Source organism: Schistocerca serialis, chromosome 7 (genome assembly GCF_023864345.2).
Source record: "Schistocerca serialis cubense isolate TAMUIC-IGC-003099 chromosome 7, iqSchSeri2.2, whole genome shotgun sequence".
In the NCBI taxonomy this organism is placed as follows: domain Eukaryota; kingdom Metazoa; phylum Arthropoda; class Insecta; order Orthoptera; family Acrididae; genus Schistocerca; species Schistocerca serialis.
In genome coordinates, this window is record NC_064644.1 from 277,133,412 (window position 1) to 277,157,523 (window position 24,112).

General features: G+C 41.5%; 1 protein-coding gene across 1 annotated transcript in view; it reads right to left on the minus strand.

Annotated features, from left to right (window-relative positions):
- Positions 1-514: 514 nt before the first annotated feature.
- LOC126413011 (myrosinase 1-like) overlaps positions 515-24,112 on the minus strand; it is an 89,094-nt gene continuing 65,496 nt past the window's right edge. The window contains exons 8-11 of the mRNA XM_050082904.1: positions 16,931-17,079; positions 8,886-9,020; positions 6,610-6,716; positions 515-641 (exon numbers count right to left, since the gene is read on the minus strand). Coding sequence (XP_049938861.1) covers positions 515-641; positions 6,610-6,716; positions 8,886-9,020; positions 16,931-17,079 — 518 coding nt within the window. The remainder of the gene's footprint in view (positions 642-6,609; positions 6,717-8,885; positions 9,021-16,930; positions 17,080-24,112) is intronic.

The following is a 24,112-nucleotide window of genomic DNA, read 5'->3' on the forward strand; positions in this document are numbered from 1 at the left end:
AGACAAGAAGTTGAGTAAGATATCAGTAACATATAACTGTGATGTTCACATGACAGCTCATGTTCATTTCGTGGAACCTGCTAATGCTGTGTCTGATATTTCAGCCTCTGAAAAGCACCGCAAAGATGCTGACGTTTTATGAAAGACACAAATATGTCCCAAAGTAAATCACAGATAGAAAAATGAGAGGGAACTACAAATAACCAAGTAAAATTTTGTTGGTTGGGTTGCAAATTAAAACGCCGGTGTACAAGAAAGTATTTTCTTCTTTTTTGTCTGGAAAATGTATAAGGATAACATTTCGTCTTCAGATGTTGGTGGTGTCATTGTTTTATCAACGAAAAAGAGATTACTCAGGAACGCAGTGACGAGGTAATGTAGTGCTGCCGATAGTAGTCCTTTTTATTATAGGAACCACGCTGTTAACTGTATGTATCATTATTTAATTGTAGAAGCACTTAATACTTAGAACATTTATTTGGAAATTTTTCATGGTTAATTTACATCGAGACAATTACTGGAAGTATTCTTCTGGTACACTCATATTCCTGTAGATGCCAGCAAGAAAGCTTGCCGAGGCCTTTGGCGTCCTTGTCCTCTCAGTACTGTTGAAATCCACGTGGTAGATACCGAATTTCACACTGCAAACAAGAACAGAAGCATATCAAACATCAACAGTTATTACTTATGTTATTGACCAGTAGCACACAACCACGTACCACACACACACACACACACACACACACACACACACACACACACACGGACACAGTATCAATAGTCGGATTACTTGAGTCTATATTTCTCAAGACGACAACATGATAGTACAAAAGTGAAGTCATGGACGAAATACTATTCGCTATCCAGCAAGAAAAAAATTTGGCATTGTAGTTACGAATAAATTCGGCCTGATGGTTCAGGTGAAGGCAGTTTGAAAGGTTATATTCTGTGTAGGAAGAAAAGCAGGAAAGACGACGTTTAAGGCTTCGACGATATTGGAACGTCAAAGAAAGACCACTAGATGCTAACTAGGAGAATGGCTGAAGGAACCAAAAATTTTTGTGGTAAAAAAGCCATTCCGAAACTTTCGTTATTTAGTTACGTCTTCCATGGACTATTTACACAATAAATCGTAATAATGTGGAACGAGTCATTTTACATTCACATCGCAAATTAAACCTTTCAAACCAGAATTATTTCTGGTGGGAAGCAAATTACTCTTTATATGGTAATGGTCTTAGGTGATTTTTTAATGATTTTAGGTGCAATATTTATACAAAAATTTGTTTTCAAAATATAATTTGTAACTTGGCTTCATTCTATGGACTAAATTAAGTAATTACTAAATGTTCTTTATTGTAATAAATTATGAAATTATTTTTCAATTATTATCATCCAAAAGAACAATAACAATAGTCAATTATACTGTGAAATATAGCAAACTAATCACATTCGTGTTTTCTGGTGGTCACGAGTGGCTGCACACTGCCACATTTACTAGCTTATATTTTCATACTCATGACCAACAGCTGGCAGCACTTGCGCATGATGGAAATGGTGAACATTCACAAATGTATACCTCAAGTTCCCAAAGGCAAAAAGGGAAAAATACTTCTGTTGCAGCTAAGACATATTAAAAGTTAATGTACACAAGTGCAGCAAAAGGGTCTCAAAGGGTTAATTTGAAACTGTGGCTACATGCAAAACATTTATAAGGTTTTTCTTTCTTTTGTTTTCCGTGGATTCATGAAGGTAAATTCCGTCTTTGCAACTAAATGGGAGGCAGTTTGCTTTTGCGATATGCGTTTCACCTCTTTCATTTATGAAGCAGTTTTTATATACATACAAAAACTAAAAGCATTATGTAGTAGTTAAAAGTAAGTTATATATTACGTTTTCTCTTGATTTTTAGGTTAGAAAAAACTTTTGCACAACAAGTTTCATGGAATAAAGATATCGTTTAGTTACTGATTTTTTTTAAAAGACGCAAATGTAATTTTTTATGTAGTGGAACAGTCCTAAACCCCTAAAGATGTTTATTTGTTTACTGCTGACTGGTTTCGACCACTGTTCTGGTATTCATGAGACAGCTTACTACTGGGGAGTCTGCTGAAGCTGGCGAGGACAGGGCGCCAGTTTAGGAAGTGCGGTTTAGACTGTTTTATTATGGGAAGAAATTTAACATTCCAATAGAATCAAGACAAAATGTTTCAAAAAATTTTAAATACAGGTGTATATTTTACACATTACAACAACAGAAATTCTTCTACGGAATAGAAGGAGCTGTCAAGCAGAATTTTTTACACTTTATTTACAAATTTTACTTTGCTGTCTATCAGACATTTTATATCGTTGGGTAAGTTTTGAAAAATGTTAGTTGCCGCATTGTGCATCCCTTTTTGTGCTAAAGATAACCTTAATGATGTGGGGGTAATGAACGTCGTTTTTCCTTCTCGTACTGTAGTTATGTACATCATTGTTCTTTTTGAGCTAGAGTGGAAAGTGATTTAGGGAAATCGCGGAGAATATAAAATTCTTGTTCACGACATCGTAAGTCTAGCAGTTCCGACCACAGACACAAGTAATACTTCATAAAAAAACAGGGATTGTTATTCCATTGTCTCTTATCACCCTCCCACACTGGTATCAAGATACAGTTTTCACCAGCTCTCATCCCATTTGTATGTGTCGCAATCGTCACGAAAGACAATGTACCTGCTGCGTCCCTATTTTCCAAGCCATATAATGAACATTTGTGGACTATATGGTAGAACGTTTCTTTGTGGTAAAATATAGCCTCACAAGCACATTGATGGGAGGACAAGAACTGATGTTCCGAGCTCTTCAGTTCAATGCTGTAGGGAACACAGGCAAATATCATGATGCGACATTTCAGAACATACCCAAACGAAGTCCTGACATTCGTCTAGTGCGAAAATACGTTAATACAACGCATTAACTTATTCATTGAAGATAACTATGGCTAAATCATGACTGATAATGTGATCACTTGCAACTGTCTGCCTTCACATGCCCAAAGAACTATTAGTCCGGTAGTTATGAGGTGCATTGCAGCAGAGACTATTATGTGGTGCACGAAAACCGGCGAACTGGAATTTTCGAACTGTATCTCTGCAGAAATCACAGAAGTTGGAGCAGAAAAGGCAATTTTTACCTTTTGCGTGAGTTCCTTTAAGCGTTTCCTTACTGCAAGATAAAGTCTACGAATTTATAAAATGGGCTTATCGCTAGTCAGTGAGTGAACCGTTTCTCTTCACAGAGAGTAGGTAAGTGACCCACAGTGATTTCGCATCACCGCAATTTAGCGGAAATTATCTAAGAAACATAGTAATAGCTCTATGATTCGATGTAACTAACGTTTAGAGCCGATTTTTTATTTGACACTGCCTCGTAATATATCTGCAATACAATAATACAAGCTTTAATCGTGCACTGTGTTACCAACTTCACTCTGAGGTAGTATCCTGAACTACCCATGAACAGATATTTACACCGTTTGCAGTGTTTATTTTGAAGTAAAGTGAAGAGAAAGACACTTCATGAAATCCTTCGTATAGAACAGTTTATTACAGCAAGAATTCGCGCTAATGGAGATTGTTTCAAAACGGAGTGCAGAGGAAATATTAACCTACACAACTATTGAACCCCAAAGAATCATTAGTGGACGATGCGGCGATAAATGTAGGCTGGATGTAAACAATAATTATCAAGTCTACTCTTTTCACTTACAATGGCATCTGGAACAAAGAGTTTACAACAGAGGAACAACTGCTCCCCTCATGCATTTTATTAGAGAAAACGTTACAGGTGGCTTCAAAATAGCATCGCGCTTAATCGAACTGGAAGTCAAATTATGCTGATTTCTTTAGGGTGGTTGGGGTTTTCAGTGGAAAATATTTCTGTTTAAAGGTAAAAAAATCACCTTTATTTTCTGAGCAATATGAGAAAAAATCACAAAAATATGTAATCGTATTACTTGCTACATTTGCCGCATACGATTTCTCCCTCCATCTTGTTACACTCTGGTATGGACCATCTTTATCGTATACTACACAGTTTATTCCTTTGGTAACTTTTCCCACATGCTGGACAGTTTAACACGAGTTTGACTTCAACAAGATTATTTTTAACTTTTCTCTAAATTTCCGCTCTCAGCCTCACACACTACCTCTCAATCTCGGATGTTCCACACTCATTTCATTACTCGTATACATGATTTCATTTCCAGGAAAAAATGCTTCTCGTTTCATTCCTTAAACCTCTTTTTCTTAGAATTATTTTCCAGCTTATGTATCTCAGAGACGACTATGAGCTCCCATTTTCCCGTACACTCTAAAATTCCATCCCTAAACTCTGTCTTACTTGATTATAATCTGAATTCATGCCTGTACCAGAGAATTCTTCTTTAGTCAGTATTTCGTTCCTAGCTGTTTGACTAGCAGAACTATTAATGTGACAACTTTGCAAGTCACCCGCCTATTTGCAACAGTATTATTTTCTTTGGTGATTTTGCTAGAGGGTGTTTGCTACCGCCTGGTGAAACCAATCACTGAATTAAATAAACACTTCTTGGCTGTAACCCTTCTTCAAGATATTCTGTTTAATTAGGACGGCAATATGTACAGTCATACACACAGGTTGCCATCACACATGGATGAGAGTGAGGAAAAGACTTCATCCACTGGTAACGCATCCGTAATCAGTTACCCACCTTCACATTCACAACAATGCAAACATCTGTACCATCATTTAATCTTTGGGACCACTTAGACTAGTCTAACAGGAGACATAAAGAATGTGCAACGAGACCAATTAGAATAGTTAAGAGTGTGATGTCAAGCGTATGAAAAGAGAATGTATGGGATCATTTACACTAGCCTAGCAGGGAGTACTGTGTGCACGCAAAAGATGTGGGCGCCAATGGTTACAGGCTTGTTGGAATGGAAATAGCATGTAAGAGAGCTGTTGAAGGACCTTCATGGCAAGCAGCCGTGTAATGTCGCTGGTATGAAAGAAGAACCTGTGTAATAACATTCATCAAAAGTCTGTCAGGTAGAAACTATGAATATTATTCGGCTCTCTGCGTATCAGCCCTATAGAGATCGTGCTGATGACATGAGGCAAACAGTCATTATTTGGTCATTCGATTCTTGAATGGAACGGGAAGGCACGTTAATGGCACAATGAAAAGTACAAACAGCACCACTCTTCAGTTTCGCTAAGTACAGCTGTAGAGGAAGATGTGAAAGACAAAATAGTCATGTTGCGATATTTAGAACTTTCATATCCTGCGTATACACTAATTTTAACTGTCCTGATGTTTTCCTTCCCTTTAGTCTCCTCATGGCTGTAATCAGTGAGATCTCTTCCAATACTCTCTTACCTCCAAGGTAACAGACCAGGCTCTCCTCTTATAACCATTATCTGAAAAAGCTACTGACAGGATCTTGGAGGCTTGTTCTGTAAGTAACTTCGGACCACTGTATCGAACCATGTGTTAGCCAAACATAAGGTACGGCTCGAGTCGAGCTTGTGAGTTATAACTTAAGTAGCAAAAAAACCCAAATAACCAACCTCAGCAACGAAGCACGTAAAATAGGAAAGGAAGAAACAAAAGGCTTGTAGGCTTTTTACGTCTACCTTCAGTATATTAACCCTTTCGCTATGGTGAACTTCTGTAGAAGTCGGGAGTGAATGTGCCGCCCAGCCGGTAGACTGCTGTAGCAGTTCCGCCTCGTGTAACATTTCTCCGCTTCACTACGCTCGACTTGAGTGGAAGTTTGACATATGCACCATCTAGCGCTTTGTTCGAAGTCTGTAGTTAACAACAGAGTCACTTGACAGCAGCTGCATTCAGTTTCAAAGCGTTGGTTTCGCTTGAGTAGCACTGCTCATTTCGCGCCTTGTTTCTATCTGAAGTGTCGTGTTGTTAATGTCAGTTAATTCCTACTAGAAGTGAAATGTCAGATACGCTCTTTCTCTCAAACTGGGTAGTGACTGTGAAGATGGAAGCGAATCATCGTCCGAATCTGAAGATGAACATGAAACACCTATTGTAGCTGCTTTTGCAGGACGTACACGTGGTACTCCAGCTGTTCCATTGACATCCCCAGACTTGGATTTGTGCACAGACACGACACACAATATCAAAAATATGTGTGATTTGTGTAAATATTTACCCGAATAAATACATAGTGTAAAGTCCAATAATTGAGATAGCACTACGAGTGTGAAAGCAGAACAGAATAACACCGCGCGGAGCGCGAAAACTGCGCCGTACTGCGGGCACGGTAGGGTGGGTCTGGGTCTCGTCTACAGCGCACGGAGCAACAATCACGGCGCCGGCATGAAATGGTTAACAATAGTGTGTCTCTAGGTGCTGACGATATCGGTAGAAATCGGTGTCTTAATACATTACAAACGTGTGTCTGTGGAAGCAAGAACTAAGGAGGTGTCATAAAGGACTTCGTGGCCTGATTGTTGGTAGTATGGAAATACACTAATGTTTCATAAATCGATAGAAAATCAACTGAACTTAGCGAACTAATATGTCTCTAAATCATACCATACGATATAACGTCGACTTACCTGAAACCAGAATTCCATTCCAAGTTGTCCAGAAGGCTCCATGCTGTATATCCGATTACATTTGCCCCATCTTCGTTAATAGCTTTCAGCATTTCTGCCAGGTATTGCTGAAATAGAGTATGATATTCTGTAAAGTGCATTAAATGGTATCAAACTAATGACGTTAACCTTAAAACTGTTCTATGTAACGCAACCAGTAAAATAAATTGCTGAATCTATTCTGACGCCCCAGATAAAAATAATACGTATATTCTCTCAAAATTACAATCGTACTTCCAGGAAGGTTAAAACTGTAGGAGAGATGTGTTGGCAGAACATATGTTGTGCAGGCACTTCATGTGACGTTCCTGGAAAGCTCTGAGCAGTTGCCTACGAAATGAAAAAAAAAAATCGAAGTTTGAGACTGGATCTGGTGCAGTGTTTCAATGTGCCAGGATGTTTCAGCTTCCACTATCAGTTGGCGATTATACAGCCTGCTGGTGTTCAAGTCATGGGGCATCTATCATCTTCTCGACACAGAATCTCGGGAACTAGCACAGAAAGAAGTCAATATTTCACTCTTGTCTTCCAAAGAGAGACACAGCTACTTGTCAGGCAGCAGTGAGAAAGAGTGGCAAATCGCCATGGGGAAAACATTCTTATAGTGTAGACGTGGCTCGTTCACGATACGACGGGGCCAGAGCAACAGTACTGTTCTAGAAATATAGACTTCTAGTTGTTGGGACATTCAGTTCAGCGCTCATGACCAGTAATTTGGAACTTTATTACAACTACATAACTTATGTAAGACATAAAAATTAAATATCATGTGAGCACTGTGGACACCAATTTTCTCCCAGGAAACATCATGATAACACCGTGTACACCTCCTCTAGCCTTGATAGCGGCCTCAATTCAGTGAGGAACGTTTCTTCAGGCATGACGTGCAGTAGAAGATACTCATAGACGATTAGAGCCTGTAGACGTGCCATGTTGTGGAAACGTTGACTGTCAGTTAATCAGCTGTTCCAAGTAGCTCCCGATAGATTTTGTGGCATTAAGATGGAGGGCCAGTTGAGGTTCAATAGGATGCCGCAGTGAACGTCAAACAAGAAATGTGTATTTAAAGCCCTATGAACACTCTTTTCTCATCTCGGAAGACAAAAGTGTCGGGAGCACACTCATAACAGACATGTAAAAAAATAGGGCAGAAGTTGGTGGCTGAGAAGAAGTAAACACGCTCGTTCATGTTTATTGTAATGTGAATGAGTGGACTCAAATAATGGCACAAAAACCAGTCCCAAATCATCACACAGCGAACATCTCTCTGGAAGAATACCTTCAACACACTATGCGTTAAATGCCTCTTTGGGCTGTCAGGGCACTTGGCACTTTGCATCATTTGAAAGAAGTAAAGTCACTACTCATTGGAACACATTGGATGCCTCAAGGCAGTCACTGTCCAGTTCCTGTTTTGGAAGGCCCACTGAAAAGCCCTATTTGCCACCGTGTGCAACGCCTTTTCCCAGGCAGTCTTTGCACCTTTTCATGATGAGTAGTGAAGAGCACTTTGTGTTCATCATATTTCCACTGTGCTTCACTTTCGACTAATTCCAGGGATCATTGCCATTTTTGGGATTTCTGCAACTACCTGTATGTATCAGAGGACCATGTAGGAATTTTTAACAAGACTATCAGTGAAATACAGCATATATCTTATAGCGTATGGTACTTGTGTTGGATGAGCATTTCTGGCACTATCCAAACGCACAGCAATTATCTGAACCTATAGATGTGCGTAATACTGATCCCACACTTATAAGGAATACTCAGGATTCAGTCAAGCAGGAGTTCTGTAAGCTAATTGCTGCAAGTAAGTTCTCCTTCAATTCTACTTCTATTTCACCAACATGAGCCTTATGCCAAATTTAGAGACTGTGCCCCAAGAAAAGCATCTATTGTAAGGAATAAAACTACAAAAAATTCGCCGAAAACTTGCGCTGCAGGTACACAAAATCTAAAAACTTTTGATTCCAAACTTCAAAACTCTTTTTCGTAAACGCTCGTTTCATTTTCGTCTGCTGTAATGGCAGGGTTGGACAGACTGCCTCGTGCTCATAGAAGTTTGTAGATTACATCTCGACAGAATCATAAATCGCAATTCAAAAAAATCTTATTCCGTGCACAATACGAGAAAATATGATGGAAGAGCGACTGCCTTCCACAATTGTTCCATTGTACATTGATAACAGTACAGACAGACAACTGAGCGTTTGATGTAAATGCAATCCACTTACGCCATAGTAGCTGATGCGCTCTTGATCATCCAGGTCTCCATAGTCAGCGTAACCATTCTCTGTAACGATGATTGGGTAGTTTGGGTACCTTGTAGACGCCCAGTCCAAAACTCGGCGGAAACCCCATGGCACAACCTAGAAACAGAGACATCAAACGAGCAGTATTAGATAAATCAAAGTGTGCTGTAATTTTTTTTTTTTTTTTTGTTGCACCAAACAGTGTTAAGCTGGTATTGTGACTGATGGAAACAAGGAGTAATTTAGGTGCTTATTTGGAAAGATTTGGTTAATAAGAATGTCTGCATCTTACTTAACAAATAATTAGCGTTTCATGGTAAGTGTTACGGTTCGGAAAAGATGTCCCATTCATGAATGAGACAGGAAATAAGAGAACGAGGGGGTAGTGCAATATCCTGACAACTGGCAGCTTGCCTTGAGCTTACGTTATTTGTAATTACAAACCTGTGTTCGCTAAATGCTCTCATAAGTTATGAAACGGATTTGTCGCAAAATTTAAAAGTTCTACGAATTGTTTGGCACTGGAGTATTCAGCGGTCTCTTCTAACAATTTCGTCATAAATTATAAATATCAATATAGTTACTACAGTTCTCTGCACATATTCCCATCAGTTCGGTATTGTCATGTAACTTTCGATATTAATGCATGTTTACACTTTGTATTAAGACATGTACGCACCAAGAAATGTTTTCATAGGCAGACATTTGAAGCAGTGTGTGTGTGTGTGTGTGTGTGTGTGTGTGTGTGTGTGTGTGTCTTACGACAGGTACTTCGCTTTTTTGAACATTCGTTTTGTTTTTTGTATTTTTTCCTCATAATATTTATTATATAACGTAGTGAACATTAGAACATAAAATGCGCAAAATAAGTACGCCAGTTTCTAATTCACTTCACGCCACAGTTCGAAATTCCACATTTGTTCAGAAACTTGCACCATGGAGAACTTAGAGAGCATTTCCTAATGCTACCGAAAAATAATTTGTTAAAAGAGAGATTCGGTACTACGCTCAAGTCTAGCGCAAAGCCTAAGAAAACGGTGCCCCGATCCCTCGTTGTGCTAAAATAATAAAAGCGACTTCTGAGAAGTGTTACTTTCTGATAAGCAATCGAAATGGCCTTGAATTTACTTCTGGGAAGCTTTAAGCCACATTAATTCTGGGTAAACCGTGCAAATAGTTAAGGTGCAAAAATCAACGGTACTTCAGAATGGATTCTGTTGGTACTAACGACGTAATGGCGCACAAAATCTGCAGATTGCTTGTGGGGAAACCTTGGGGCCCTACCACACTGGGACACCACGGCAGCTGTGCTGGCAGAGCTCCGGTCTACCGGTACGCCTGCTAGCATAGTCCGTTCTCAGTACCGAAATGGACGCTACTGTGAAACACATCCCATCTACTGAACAGGCGCCCATAGCTGTTATAGTACGCAGTTTAGATCCCACTTTTACTGGCCTTTTTTCTTGTTTTCGCCCATACTGCCACCTCTAAGATTGTCGTAGCCAAAGATCTCGCTGTAGAAGAGAAACATTTCACAGTATCGAAGATGAACAGTTGCGCATAGCTCGTAAGGTATGCATTTTAGAGCTCACGTTTTCCAGATATTTTTGTTTTGTTTTGATCTATACTAGCACCTCTGTAAGTTGCCTACGCAACGATCTTGTCAAGAATAGTACTGGTAGAAATTTTGCACAGTCACAGGTATTCGAAAGATTTTCGATTAAAACTTTCGAATCAGTCGTTTCCGGACCAGGCTCGCTTACGTCAAATTGATATATTTACCCTTATCTATCATGTGTAAGAGTTTGTAACATGGAATCACACTGTGTGCATAAAAGAGATTTCTGAACTTTTATTTGAATAGTAATTAATTATGAAATTAAATTTAATATCGCAAACATATACTTGGAACAATAAGTAAGAAACCAGCCTTATCTATTTACATTTTTATCTCTTAATTCAATTTCATCTGAGGTCTTAGATCCATTAGCATCAATTGCTGCAGCAAGAGATGCAGCTGTGCTATTTCGGTCTGGAAGTAGCTTTTAAGGAAAACTTTCATATGCCGGATGGTAATGTTGTTTATCTGTGTTTTAAAATTCTTGTGGCTGGAGTGGATCATCAGGAACAAGCTGTGAGGACACTGAAGATCGACAATTTCCACTATCTCCAACCACACAGTGCTTTACTGTATAAAGTTTGAATGTGATTGTAAAGTGAAACGGCGTGTTCTTTGGAATGAACTGCATTTACGACGCTCATGTTTCCCAACACACTTTTCTTCTGTTCACACTTTGAACAGTCCTGAAATGAAGTGTTCCAGATTGCTGGTCTCATTTGAATCTTGTAGATAAATGATTCCTTGTCTAAACTGTCCATAGCGCACACTTTGAAGTGGAAGAAAACTACGTAAGGGTGAGTGGCAGGTAGCACAATGGAGCTCTCCTTATGTGCAGATGTGGGACGGCCATAAGCTGCCGTGGTTTGTTTTCACAGACCTCTCGTGGTAAACTCAAGGAACAAAGTTCTTTTAGCAGAGCTGCCATACTCAGATAGATGCCAGCTATAGGAAGATCCATTGAGCCCCATGGGCCTCAGCTAGCAGAGCCGCTTTGGTACCCCAGTGCGGTAATTCCCTATCATCATACCAAAGTCACGTGACATAGGAGGCAATATAAAGTGCGACCGCAAAGTCCGTGTAAGGTTGGCAGTACATTCATGTCGTTGTATAAGCCGGGGGCCAGGAATCACTACTAGTGGCTGCAGTTATGTTGGTTGATTGGATTCAACATTTTTCTTTTAAAACATTGAAATTAATTAATTATGTTAATTACATTTAAACACTGTACTCACTAATATCACATTAGGTTCTGGAAATGTTTTCCTCTTAGTTGAAGGCATAGTTCAACAAGTTTACATCTATTTGCGAACACCTTTACCAAAGTGTCACGTGTAATCAGTTTGCAGTGAATCAATTATCACTGTCTTCAGTTCATCTATTGCCTTTTGGTTACTTTGACATAAAAATGTTTTAGTTATACCCGAAAGGAAATAGTCGGTCGGAGTCAGATTCTGCGAGCGCGTAGACCAGAGACCTTCCGTAGTTACAATCTCTCCAAAGATTTCATCTAAAAGTCATAGCGGCTGGTGTGTCATATGAGCGGTAGCGTTGTCTTATTGGAAAAAAGGAATGATTGATACCTTTTTCATTCAGCAGGAGAATAAGGAAATAAATTATCTTGGAACAATAGACATCCGAAGTGACGGTTGTATCGAAAAAGATTGGCCCTATAATTCACGTTCGTGTTATAGCAACCCACACTCTGATTTTCTCGGCGTATAATAACATTTCCCTTAAGGCATGTGGATTTTATCATTACCGAGTTCGTTAAATTAATGTAGCGAGACAGGTGAAACCAAGCGTCATTTGTGAAAATGGTTCAATCTGAAACAGCAGTTCCATGTCGGTTAACAATCGTTGAAACCATGCGTAATACGTGATTCGTTTCACATGGTCCACACACTGTAATTCTTGCTCACTAGTAATTTCATACAGATACATCCCCAATTCTTTGGTTACAGCCTTCTGCTTGTCGTACGAGAGATTTTAGCTTGTTGGGATAACCTCCTCACAGATTTTGTTGGACTCCGTAATATGATGTCCGAAATGTCGTCAAGCTTTCGTTCTGTTGAAATTGTGGGCCTACAAATTCATGGTGCGTCATGACCTGAACGTGTTGTCTGAAATTTGCGAATGAAATCATGTACTGTATCACTATGTGAACACCACGAAGCAGGAGAACGCAATCTAAACTGCAGCCTCATATGGTCCGAAAAGTTTCCACCTGCACAGAAAATCTCTTCCACTAATACCACTTTCTCTGTAATGGTAAGCATTCTCACTTCACTCAGGTTATGCAAGAACTAGACAATAACACAAATAACAGGCGCAACGCACAACGCACACGTAACAATAGAACACTCTGCCACTGCAGGCTCACGGAAGACGAGCAGTGAGACTTGGATGTGTTGACACCCTCACACACTGAACTAGACGAGACAAGCGAGGCTTCCTGTTGCGAAGAGACTTTGCGGACGCACGGTATATTGCCACAAAAACCCTGTTCTGTGCATCTTAACCCCAGAGGCTTACTTCATTTATGGATTTATAATAATTATATAACAGCACTTCCTGATTTTAAGAGTCTCTATGAGGCAACTCCTCAGCATTAGATGTTTTGTTAGCGATTTTGACTACTGAAATACAGTGAGAATATTAGAGATGAATAGTGCTAATGAATTAAGATATTTTTTGACTATGGAGAAATAGAAGGAACTGAATGAAACATTTAATATTGAGCAGAGGAAAGCCTGATTTTTCTTTCGGTCAGAATGTTTTTTCGCGAAAATCTAGAACATAGTTTCATTCATCACAAACGATCTGCGATCTGATCATATAGAAGTCTTAAAATAATATCTGTGATGCATTTGTGAGATATGAAGAGCTCTTAAAATGATATAAAGCTACAAGGGACGCAAACCTTGAAAATTAGGAAAGCGCCGAGTTTCAGATGCGAAAAATGACAAAAGTAAATGATTATATTGGGAAACGTTGTAATTAACAAAAGACGTGGGTGGTTCAAGAACTGACATTTGTTGCAATGGAAAACATACTGATCAAATGTCCAGATGACAGAATGGTTGTAGAACTCGAACACAGCAAACAGTTTGTAGCTAGCGGCTCAAACAGGCTCATTCTATATAATTCAGACCAAGAAACGTAGACGTGTCGAAGCAATGTTCGTAATCTAGATGAAGTTATATATATTTGAGAAAAAGAGAACAACAATTAATTAATGCTTTTACCAGTGGGAGCACTGTGGAAATTGCTTATCAGAACAGTGTTTATAATGTTAAAGATAGTTCCTAACTGTGTGAAAAGGGTGCCTACAAATTTAGACAATGTAATACTGTTACTACACTTGGGCGCGGGAACACACACACGCACACACACACACACGCGCGCGCGCGCGCGCCCGCGGACTCACACGCGTCCACGTGCATGTTTTACACAAAACACGCAAGAAAACATTTCCTTATAACAGCTATCCACGCCAAGGAATAATCTGGCAAAGGAGCCCAACAAGATCTGAGAAGATGCAGTAAGCAGCTAGGAAACCAATGACGAGACAGGCTCCCGTCGCTGAGATGTTGTTACAGCTCTTCAAAGAACCTGTAGTAGCGGTGACCACCGAGACACCCTGATAGCTATTGAGCAACACTTTTTGGGCCTCGAGACTGTGGAGGCCATTTCGTTTTAATATCTTTAGCATAGTGCAGCAGAGTCAGAAACTGTAAAATATAATTATATTAAATTTCAGCCTCCAGTTGCATAAACAAATAAAATGTACCTAGGTTTCGGCTATAATAATGTAGCCTCCTTCAGAATGTCACAATATAAAATTAACATTAAAATATGCCAGATACTGGCCTTGTCAAACTTAAAATGTTGGTGCTACATCACATAGTCGCGTCACTTCACTCATGTTTCGTGGATGGGCCACACCAACGGGCCAGACAAGTGGGGAGTTGTAACTCAGCGCCCGCGGCGCACCTGTCTGGCCCGTTGGTGTGGCCTATCGACGAAACATGAGTGAAGTGACGCGACTATGTAATGTAGCACCAACATTTTAAGTTCGACATGGCCAGTGTCTGGCATATTTTAATGTTAATTTTATGTTGTGACATTCTGAAGAAGGCTACATTATTATAGCAGAAACCTAGGTAAAGTTTATTTGCTTATGCAACTGGAGGCTGAAATGTAATATAATCCGTTTTGTTTCACCATTCAGATTAGTCCGCTGGGTGTTTCTCGGTCTACCAACACATGCCTGGCTGACCTGTAGGAACCAGCCCTCACTGTCACCTTGTACAAGACAACTTCCTCGAACAGTTACCAAAGAAGTAGCTACAAAATGCAGAAATTGTGCTAAGCCTCTTGGCTCGAGTGTGTTTTGTACATTTTTTATTCTTTTATTCCTTTTTCCTTTTATGTCAAAATTCGTGGCGTTTCACTCGTGTACAGAATTTCGGAGCAGCTTTCCCACATTTTCATGCTAGATTACTCTTAACTTAAAAAATATTTAGTCTCTGGCTCGTTTAATGGCACGAAAATAGAAGTACGGCACAACTAAGTTTTTTGTGAGAAGCTGTTCAGGAAATGTATCATTATTGTACGTAACTGGTCGATATCGTGAAAACTTTCTTTTGGAGTGTGGCCCTATACGGATGTGAAACTTGAGAAATTGGAATAGAAGAGAGAAGACGGCTAGAGGCCCTGGAGTTGTGATGCTATAGAAGTATGATCAGCTCGAGAGACAAAATAACAAATGGAAAGGTGCTTAGAAGAGTACAGGAAACAAGATCTCTGTGGAGGCACATCCAAACAAGAAGAGATAAACTTGTAGGTCACATCCTACGGCACAACAACATCATTGGAACAATATCAGAAGGAGCTATTGAGGGAAGGAATCGGCGGGGACGACCAAGGATATCATACATTCAACAGATCATGAATGACGTTGTATGTAACACATACGTGGAGATGAAGAGGAAAGCAGACAGAAGAGAGGAATGGCGGTCTGCTGCAAACCAACCTCAGTGTTGAACACCAAAAGGAAAAGAATCCATTTTGTGAACAAAGTGCTAAAACCAATATTAGTCCGGACAGGATATAAAATGTAGACTGGAAATGGCAAGGAAAGCGTTTCTGAAGAAGAGAAATTTGTTAACATCGAGTATAGATTTAAGTGTCAGGAAGTCGTTTCTGAAAATATTTGTATGAAGTGTAGCCGTGTATGGAAGTGAAACTTTGACGACAAATAGTTTGGACAAGAAGAGAATAGAAGCTTTCGAAATGAAGTGCTACAGAAGACTGCTGAAGATTAGATCACATAACTAATGAGGAGGTATTGAATAGAATTGGGAAGAAGAGAAGTTTGTGGCACAACATGACTAGAAGAAGGGATCGGTTGGTAGGACAAGTTCTGAGGCATCAAGGGATCACAAATTTAGCACTGGAGGGCAGCATGGAGGGTAAAAATTGTAGAGGGAGACCAAGAGATGAATACACTAAGCAGATTCAGAAGGATGTGGGTTGCAGTAAGTACTGGGAGATGAAGAGGCTTGCACAGGATAGAGTAGCATGGAGAGCTGAATCAAACCAGTCTCAGTACTGAAGACCACAACAACAACAACAGGATGGAGACGTGACTGTACGAAGGTGCTGCTCACCAGACTTTGCGCCAATGATCTACATCAAACTCCAAACTTACTTGCAGTGTCTCATGGAGACAGGGCATGTGCCACTGTCAGTAACTCATCTGTTGGACTGAGACGTTGAGCTCGACTGTCCTCTTGGTACCATTTGGGGGCAGTGGACAATTTGCCGGCACTGAGTGTGACGCCCTCAATTGTCCCATCAGCACAAATATGTCACAGACTGCACGCTACCATCAGAGTCACTTACTGTCAATAGACACACATAAAACAGAAATCATTCTCATTGTTTACGGAAGAAGAAATTTTTTCAAACTGGTCGCGCAATCTACCAGTCGGGGTTCCTAGGCAACAACGTCAAACGACTCTTTCCTTTCTTTTGTAGGTAAGGCTGTAAATCTGCAATCCTTTCTTGCTAACCGAAAAACCACCGCAAGTTCGTGATCGCTTATAATGCTGAAATAGAGACGGTGCAACACGGATAATCCTTAACACTAGCTTTTGCAATGTGTCACATTTCACAGAAAGAATATGTAATAACAGTTTATTCATGTTCAGATCCTAGTTTTTATTCTTGAGAAGACAGCTTTGAACCATCATCATGAATGATGATGTGGCAAGGATTCATAAGAGATAAAACATCATATAGCTCAGCTGTGGAGTAATGACGCGTAGATTAAAAGAACTTCCAGGGCAGACTCAAGGTTTCCATGCTGTGAAGATGGGATTAGCTCTGCATTTTAACTTACCGTGAGCCAGAACGCGGAGCTGGTAGGGTAGGTGTAGTTGGGCATCCTGACGACTCCCGAGTCACGGTCCATTGATGGAGAGATACCATGCTCTCGAGATAACACCGTCATTGTTGTGTATGAATTGAATCCAAGGAAATCTGCAGATCCTGCCAAGTTTTGAGATATTCTTATGTGAAAGGTAACTTTGACTCAGTACATCATAATTTATTATCACATTCTGAAAGATACAGGTATGTGTATAAATAGTTATAAAAATGGGGATCAGACTAAACAGTGCCCATTAAAGAAAACTCGTTATTCAACGCTGTCTGAAGGTACTAGATAGTAATTCCTGGAAGAATGGAATCCTTCATTGTACAGCAATTAAATAACCAAAATATTTGTTTTATATAAAATAGTAATTGTATTCGTATTAGGTAAGTCATATCAGTTTTTGGCTTCTGCTAGTCATTCTCCGACTAATAACATGCGGTTATGACAGTAAGAGCAAAACCTCAAGTTCAGCTGTATCAGTAGTTAAGTATTTCACAACAATTCTCTCTGGATCCTGGGTATCGATGTAATTCCAGTGATTACAGTAAAAGACATTGGCAGTAATCCACAAAGTTGTCCAGAGTAGGGGGTGTGACTATAATAGCAGTGATATCGATCCGTGGTATCTGTTGTGTAGCTGTTTTCCCTGTGCGCTACTCTCCATAGATTCTTCAGTCTGATAGGTAAGAAACTAATACGGGATTTAGCAGCGGCATGGTGATTTCATTAAACAACGAAGTCAGGAGGATGTCATGTACATTTAGTGCTTCTGAAAAGAACAAATGGATTTGTGTAACACATCAATAGCCGATAAGCGTTAACGAAATAATAACGTTCAGAGACACAGAAAATCAAGCACATTAAGCATCTGCTAAATTGCTTTCCGCGACACTTTAAGCTTCAGTACGATATATTTAATGTTTTCTACTGTGTTTTGATCAAAATTTTTCGCATTAATCTATGGCTGACAGTAATGTGTCTTACCTCTACAATATTTGGAAGAGATTTGATAGAACCCTTCCAGAGTCATCAAAGAAAAGTTAATTTTTTAAGGGCTTTGGGATTGAGTACTATTAACTTGTCCCCGCTGCAGTAGTTACGCTGATATGCAAAGACTAGCACTGATGCCCTGATGTGGAATGTTGCATCGTACTCGGACTGAAAACCAAACCAATGGGACTGGGGGCTTTCTTCCCTCGCTGGTGGGGCACTTGCAGTCCACTCACGCCATACGCCATCTCGGCTCATTAGCTGGTGAGCGTAGGAGACATCTAGTGTGGCTTGTGTTTTTTTTTTTTTTTTTTGGAGGGGTAGGGGGTCATCGATCTTGTGACTGGTTTGACGCAACCAGCCACGAATTCCTCTCCTGTGCCGAACTCTTCATCTCAGATATAGAGCGTGTAACTATGTCCTGGGTCTACTGGATGTATTCCAGTCTCTGTCTGCCTCTACAGTTTTTACCCTATATACTCCCGCTATTTACATGGAAGTTATTCACTGATGTCTTAACTGACGCCGTATCATCCTGTCCCTTCTTCTTATCAGTGTTTTCTACATATTCCTTACTCTCCGATTCTACACAGAATATCTTCATTTATTACCTTACCAGCCCACCTAATATTCAACATTCTTCTGTAACACCTCATCTTTCTCTTATGATCATTTCAGGAGTGTACTGTGAACATCAGGAATCCGATAAAACATCAAATCTCCGATATCGCTGAGCTGCGAAAAGATCCTGGAAGAATGGGACCAAAGGATGACTGGACCCTATCGTTCAACGTGACAGAAGTGCAACCCTTCCGTAAATTGCTGCAGACTGGACCATCAACAAGTGTCAGCTTGCAAACCATTCAATGGTACATCATCGATACGGGGCTTTGCCGGCCGAAGTGGCCGTGGGGTTAAAGGCGCTGCAGTCTGGAACCGCAAGACCGCTACGGTCGCAGGTTCGAATCCTCCCTCGGGCATGGATGTTTGTGATGTCCTTAGGTTAGTTAGGTTTAACTAGTTCTAAGTTCTAGGGGACTAATGACCTCAGCAGTTGAGTCCCATAGTACTCAGAGCCATTTGATACGGGCTTTCAGAGCCGAAAGCTGACTCGTGTGTCCTTGATGACTGAACTACACAAAGCTTTATGTCTCGACTGGGCACGTTAACACCGACATTGGACAATTGATTTCTGGAAAGATGTTGTCTGGTCGGACGAGTCTCGTTTCAAATTGTATCGAGCGGATGGACGTGTACAGGTCATGAATCCATGGTGGACCCTGCATATCAACAGGGTACTGTTCAAGCTGGCGGAGGCTCTGTAATGGAGTGGGGCGTATGCAGTTGGAGTGATATGGGACCCCTGATACATCTATATACGACTCTGACATGTGACACATACATAAGCATCCTGTCTGATCACCTGCATCCATTCATATCCATTGTGCATTCCGACGGACTTGCGCAATTCAGCCGGACAATGCGACACCCACACGTCCACAATTACTACAGAGTGGCAGCAGGAACACTCTTCTGAGTTTAAATACGTCCGCTGGCCACCAAACTCCCCACACATGAACATTATTGAGCGTATCTGGGATGCTTTGCAGCGTGCTATTCTGCAGAGATCTCCACCCCGTCGTACTCTTACGGATTTATGGACAGCCCTGAAGGGTTCATGGAGTCAGTTCTCTCCAACACCACTTCAGACATTAGCCGAGTCCATGCCACGTCGTGTTGTGGCACTCCTGCGTTCTCGCGGGGGTCCTACACGACGCTACGCAGGTACACGTTTCTTTGGCTGTTCAGTGTATTTCTAAGCCTTTCAGGGTTCAGTATTGATCTTGAACTTGTTGTAATACATAAAAATTTCAATGCAATTTCTAAGCCTTCTGGCGCTTGGTGATTGCTGATTTTGATATAGTTGTAAATTTTTTAAATAGAGAATTTTAAAGTGATTATTGATGTAGATCATGTTGTAATTTTTTTTAAAAAAGGGAAAAGTTTCAAAGCAAATTTTTAAGCACTGTGGTTATTGGTTGTTAATAACTGACTTTTCCCTTCATTCCGTTTTAAATTTGGTCACGAAATAAATCTAGACGTAGTCATTCACAAGTGATGTTGAACCTTGGGCTTGGCCCTTTCATGAATTCCTGCCGCCAACAATGAAAGAACATTTCCGTAAACAGGTACTATCATCTATATCCTTCTTCTTGTCAAATTTTTCCAAGCATGTCTTTCTTCACCGATTCTGTGGAGAATCTCTTCGTTTCCTGTCGTTCTACGTCTGAGGCTCTTCGGTTCTTTTCCGGTTACCCCTCCGTCCACAATTCACTTTCGTACAGTATTATGTTCCAGATATACATTCTCATAAATTTCTTCCTCAAGTTTTAACAGATGTTTATCACTATAGAACCTCTTTTGGCCAGGAACAGCTTTTTGTTTTTTGTCCTCTTTGCTTCGCAATGTGTAACTTTACTTCCAAGGAAACACAGTTCCTTCTCCTTGTCTATTTTGTGGTCCACAATTTTAATTGGGTGCTTCTTATTAATCTCATTTTTGCTACTCGTCTTTGTCTCAAGCACTTAAAGTCCCACAATACCCAACACTAGGCAACCCCGAAATACCCACCCACCCACACACACACACACACACACGCACACACACACACACACACACACACACACACACACATATATACATATATATATATATATATATATATATATATATATATATATATATATATATATATATATATGGAGAGCTGCATCAAACCAGTCTCTGGACTGAAGACCACAACAACAACAACAATCTGCGCCACACAGTTAAGGGTCACTTCTTCGTAATTGCCATCTGTCGCGAAGCAGATGTTTAAAATTTGGCTCAAAGGTGCACACAGCTCCCTTCTGTAATGGTGCAAGAATGTGGTGCCCTGCGAATCCACACTCGGTCTCGACGGTGCTTCAAACAGCAAAGTGTTGACACATAAGGAAAAAAAAGGCCATAGTTCGGAAATACATGTGAAGTGTAAGTAAGGTAATCATGAACTTGGCACAAGAATTTTACCCACTGCCACCGTGGACGTATCACACGATAGGAACGTTATCACACTCGCTGTTACCCATACTCCATGTCTTCTCTTAACGTCTATGGCATGGGGGCTCGCACACATTCGCTCAGAATCGACACAAAAAAATGCCCAATGTGTTCGCATAATGGGCGTCAATGAAATCGACCCTTCTCATGCATTTCGTGGTCGAAAACGACAGTTCGCAGTTCGATGAGCAATAGAACGGCACTTTTGACAATATTTGACACTGCTGACTCCAGCGGACGATACAAATCTTCTGTAATAAAGTAAAATCGTATGGCATGAATGGCTGGGAGGCCGCTACGAGAAAGTTCAACCATCTAATCGGAAAGGTTTGCCCAATCCTCCGCGCCCGCCGGCACTTTACCTTTTTGAGGCATGAGAACTGTGTGCGTACAGTTATCTTTTAACTGTAGGTGACTGTAATGGATGTGCGTGTAGTGTAGTGTCATGTTCGTGTCGGAGAGGGTGAAACACGGCGCCGGCAATAGCTTATCTGGTACCGCGCGCTGCGGAATTTGAATCCCCGCCAGATGTCATGGACACCGAAGACCCCTAGAGGTCTCTGCACCATCACGCCGTAATCTGTGGCGGCGCGCGCCTCCTGGCCCGCTTTTAGTGTGAAGGCGCCACAGTGGAACATGTCGTTCCAGCGGCCAATAGCGGCGCCCCCGGTAGACGACTTAAGCGCCTGCCTCTCGCTCAGCCTGTCTCACCCCCCCCCTTTTCGTTTTTTCCTCTCCTCCCTCCTTGTTTTTCCCCCTCCTCCAGGTCCCCCCCCCCCATCTGCCTTTGGCTCGGGAGTGTCATATTTGTGCCGCCATTTTCGTGCAGTGTTTTACAGTGAGTGTTCTGTGTTGCGTCTTTTGGGAAGTGTAGCGTACAGCGGCCAATAGCGGCGCCCCCGGTAGACGACTTAAGCGCCTGCCTCTCGCTCAGCCTGTCTCACCCCCCCCCCCTTTTCGTTTTTTCCTCTCCTCCCTCCTTGTTTTTCCCCCTCCTCCAGGTCCCCCCGCCCCCCCCCCCCCATCTGCCTTTGGCTCGGGGTGTCATATTTGTGCCGCCATTTTCGTGCAGTGTTTCACAGTGAGTGTTCTGTGTTGCGTCTTTTGGGAAGTGTAGCGTACAGCCATCATACTGTCGCTGGGTGTGATTTTTTATCTCTTGCGAACAGAAACCAGACTGTCGCCATGTTTTTTAATTGTGTGTCTACTATGTTACTTGTCTGATTCCTGTGTATTTTATCAACATTGCCAACCACTTTTGCTTTCTGTTTTAACTTTCCGCATTTTTCCGCCATTTTACACTTTAAGTCACCGTTCTATCGCCTGTTTTTCTTGTTTCTTTTTTCTTCCTTTTTTTAAAAAAAGTCTGTAGGCTGTAGAGCAGCGTACTAAGCTGCTGCGAGCCCTCCCCCTTCGGGGGGAATTGAAAATCAATAAAGGAAATCTCGCGTACGTCTGTGGACTCATCGCCTCGCGTTAGACAGCTTACTTACTTTCTTGTTCTGTGTACGAATGGACGTGTTTGTTAGGTTTCCTTGTGACTCCGTTGTTCGTTCTGTCCTTCGTTGGTCGTGTCCGTCCTCTCCCGTTGTGTTGTTCGCGGGCCTCTCCCCGAGTCACGCCGCGCTTTCCGTCATTTCAACCCGGTCGCAGTTACAGTAGCTTACTCCTCTCAAAAGGCATCATGGGGCCGAGTTTAATGTCTCCATCCGATGGACGGATCACCATCAGCAGCGTCATAAGCTCTCAGTTCATCATACACTGCGAAGATTTTTTTTATTGAACCCAAGACATTGCCGCAAAGTCTAATGATTAGGAACTTTAAATTCTCTCCCCGCCGGCCAAATATTGGCAAAGAAAATTTCTTCCGCCACCAAGATTCGAACTGGCTTACCTCAGGGTCAATCACCACCACACAAACGTGCGTTAGTGAAGTCGGCCAAGAAGGTGGGTGCTATTCTAAAGACAGTGTGGAGCAGCATCTTCATTGAACGTAATCGCTTCCCTTTGGACTGTAGCTCGACCGCACATTTTCTCCCGTGTACTGGATGAAACCACTAGGGACAGTTCAAAATCATTGGACGTGATATCAAGCAGCAAAGGGTGCTTATGGTTTTCCAGCTTTCCAGTTTCACACCGTCTTACAGCATGGTCAGGTGGTGGAGGAGGGGTGGGGGGATCGGGGGGGGGGGGGGGATGGTTGTGCGACATTGACACATGCGTGAATAAAATGTCAAAGTGCCCCTGAAGGTTTCAACACCTTCGGTGACATCTGTGCACGTTTATTAGGTACTTCAAAAATGTCTCTGTACAGAGGCAGCCATTCACAAATGCCTCAATGCTGAGACAACCCTTCCTGCACTCATAACATTTCGCATGCGGCCAGTAGACGCCAGCTCAGCGACGCAGAGCCACTCAGCTGAGTTTGTCTGTCTCACTGACGTCTAGGAATGAGTCAATTGATGTCTCTGTAGAGGGACGATTATAAAGTTCCCAATTAAGGTACATGGGTGGCATTGTAAATTTTGCCGAATTGGGGGTCTTTGTGGGACCCACTGCCGTCAGAATTATATATTAATACCATCAGCTGCTGACAGACGATGATATATATCAACGGAGACAGGTGAAAATATGTGCTCCAACCGGGAGCTGAACCCAGGATCTCCTGCTTACATGGCAGACGCTCTATTCATATGAGCCACCGAGGGCACAGAGGATAGCGTGACTGCAGGGACTATGGAAATCCGTATAAGTATATAGTTCTGGCAATACCGGCCACGACCGTCCTCTTCTGTGCGGATGCACACATATTACCCGAACTCTTACGGGACTTGGTAAGAATGTCTTCCACGTGTAATGATTATATTGGGTAGGGACACTACGAATGTAGTGTGTGGACATATATGATGAGAATATGAGTCACACGGGAGACGTGCGTGAGGTAGTCCCCTGCAGTCGCACTATTCTCTGTGTCCTCGGTGGCTCAGATGGATAGAACGTCTGTTATGTAAGCAGGAGATCCCGGGTTCGAGTCCCGGTTGACGCATATCAACGCCC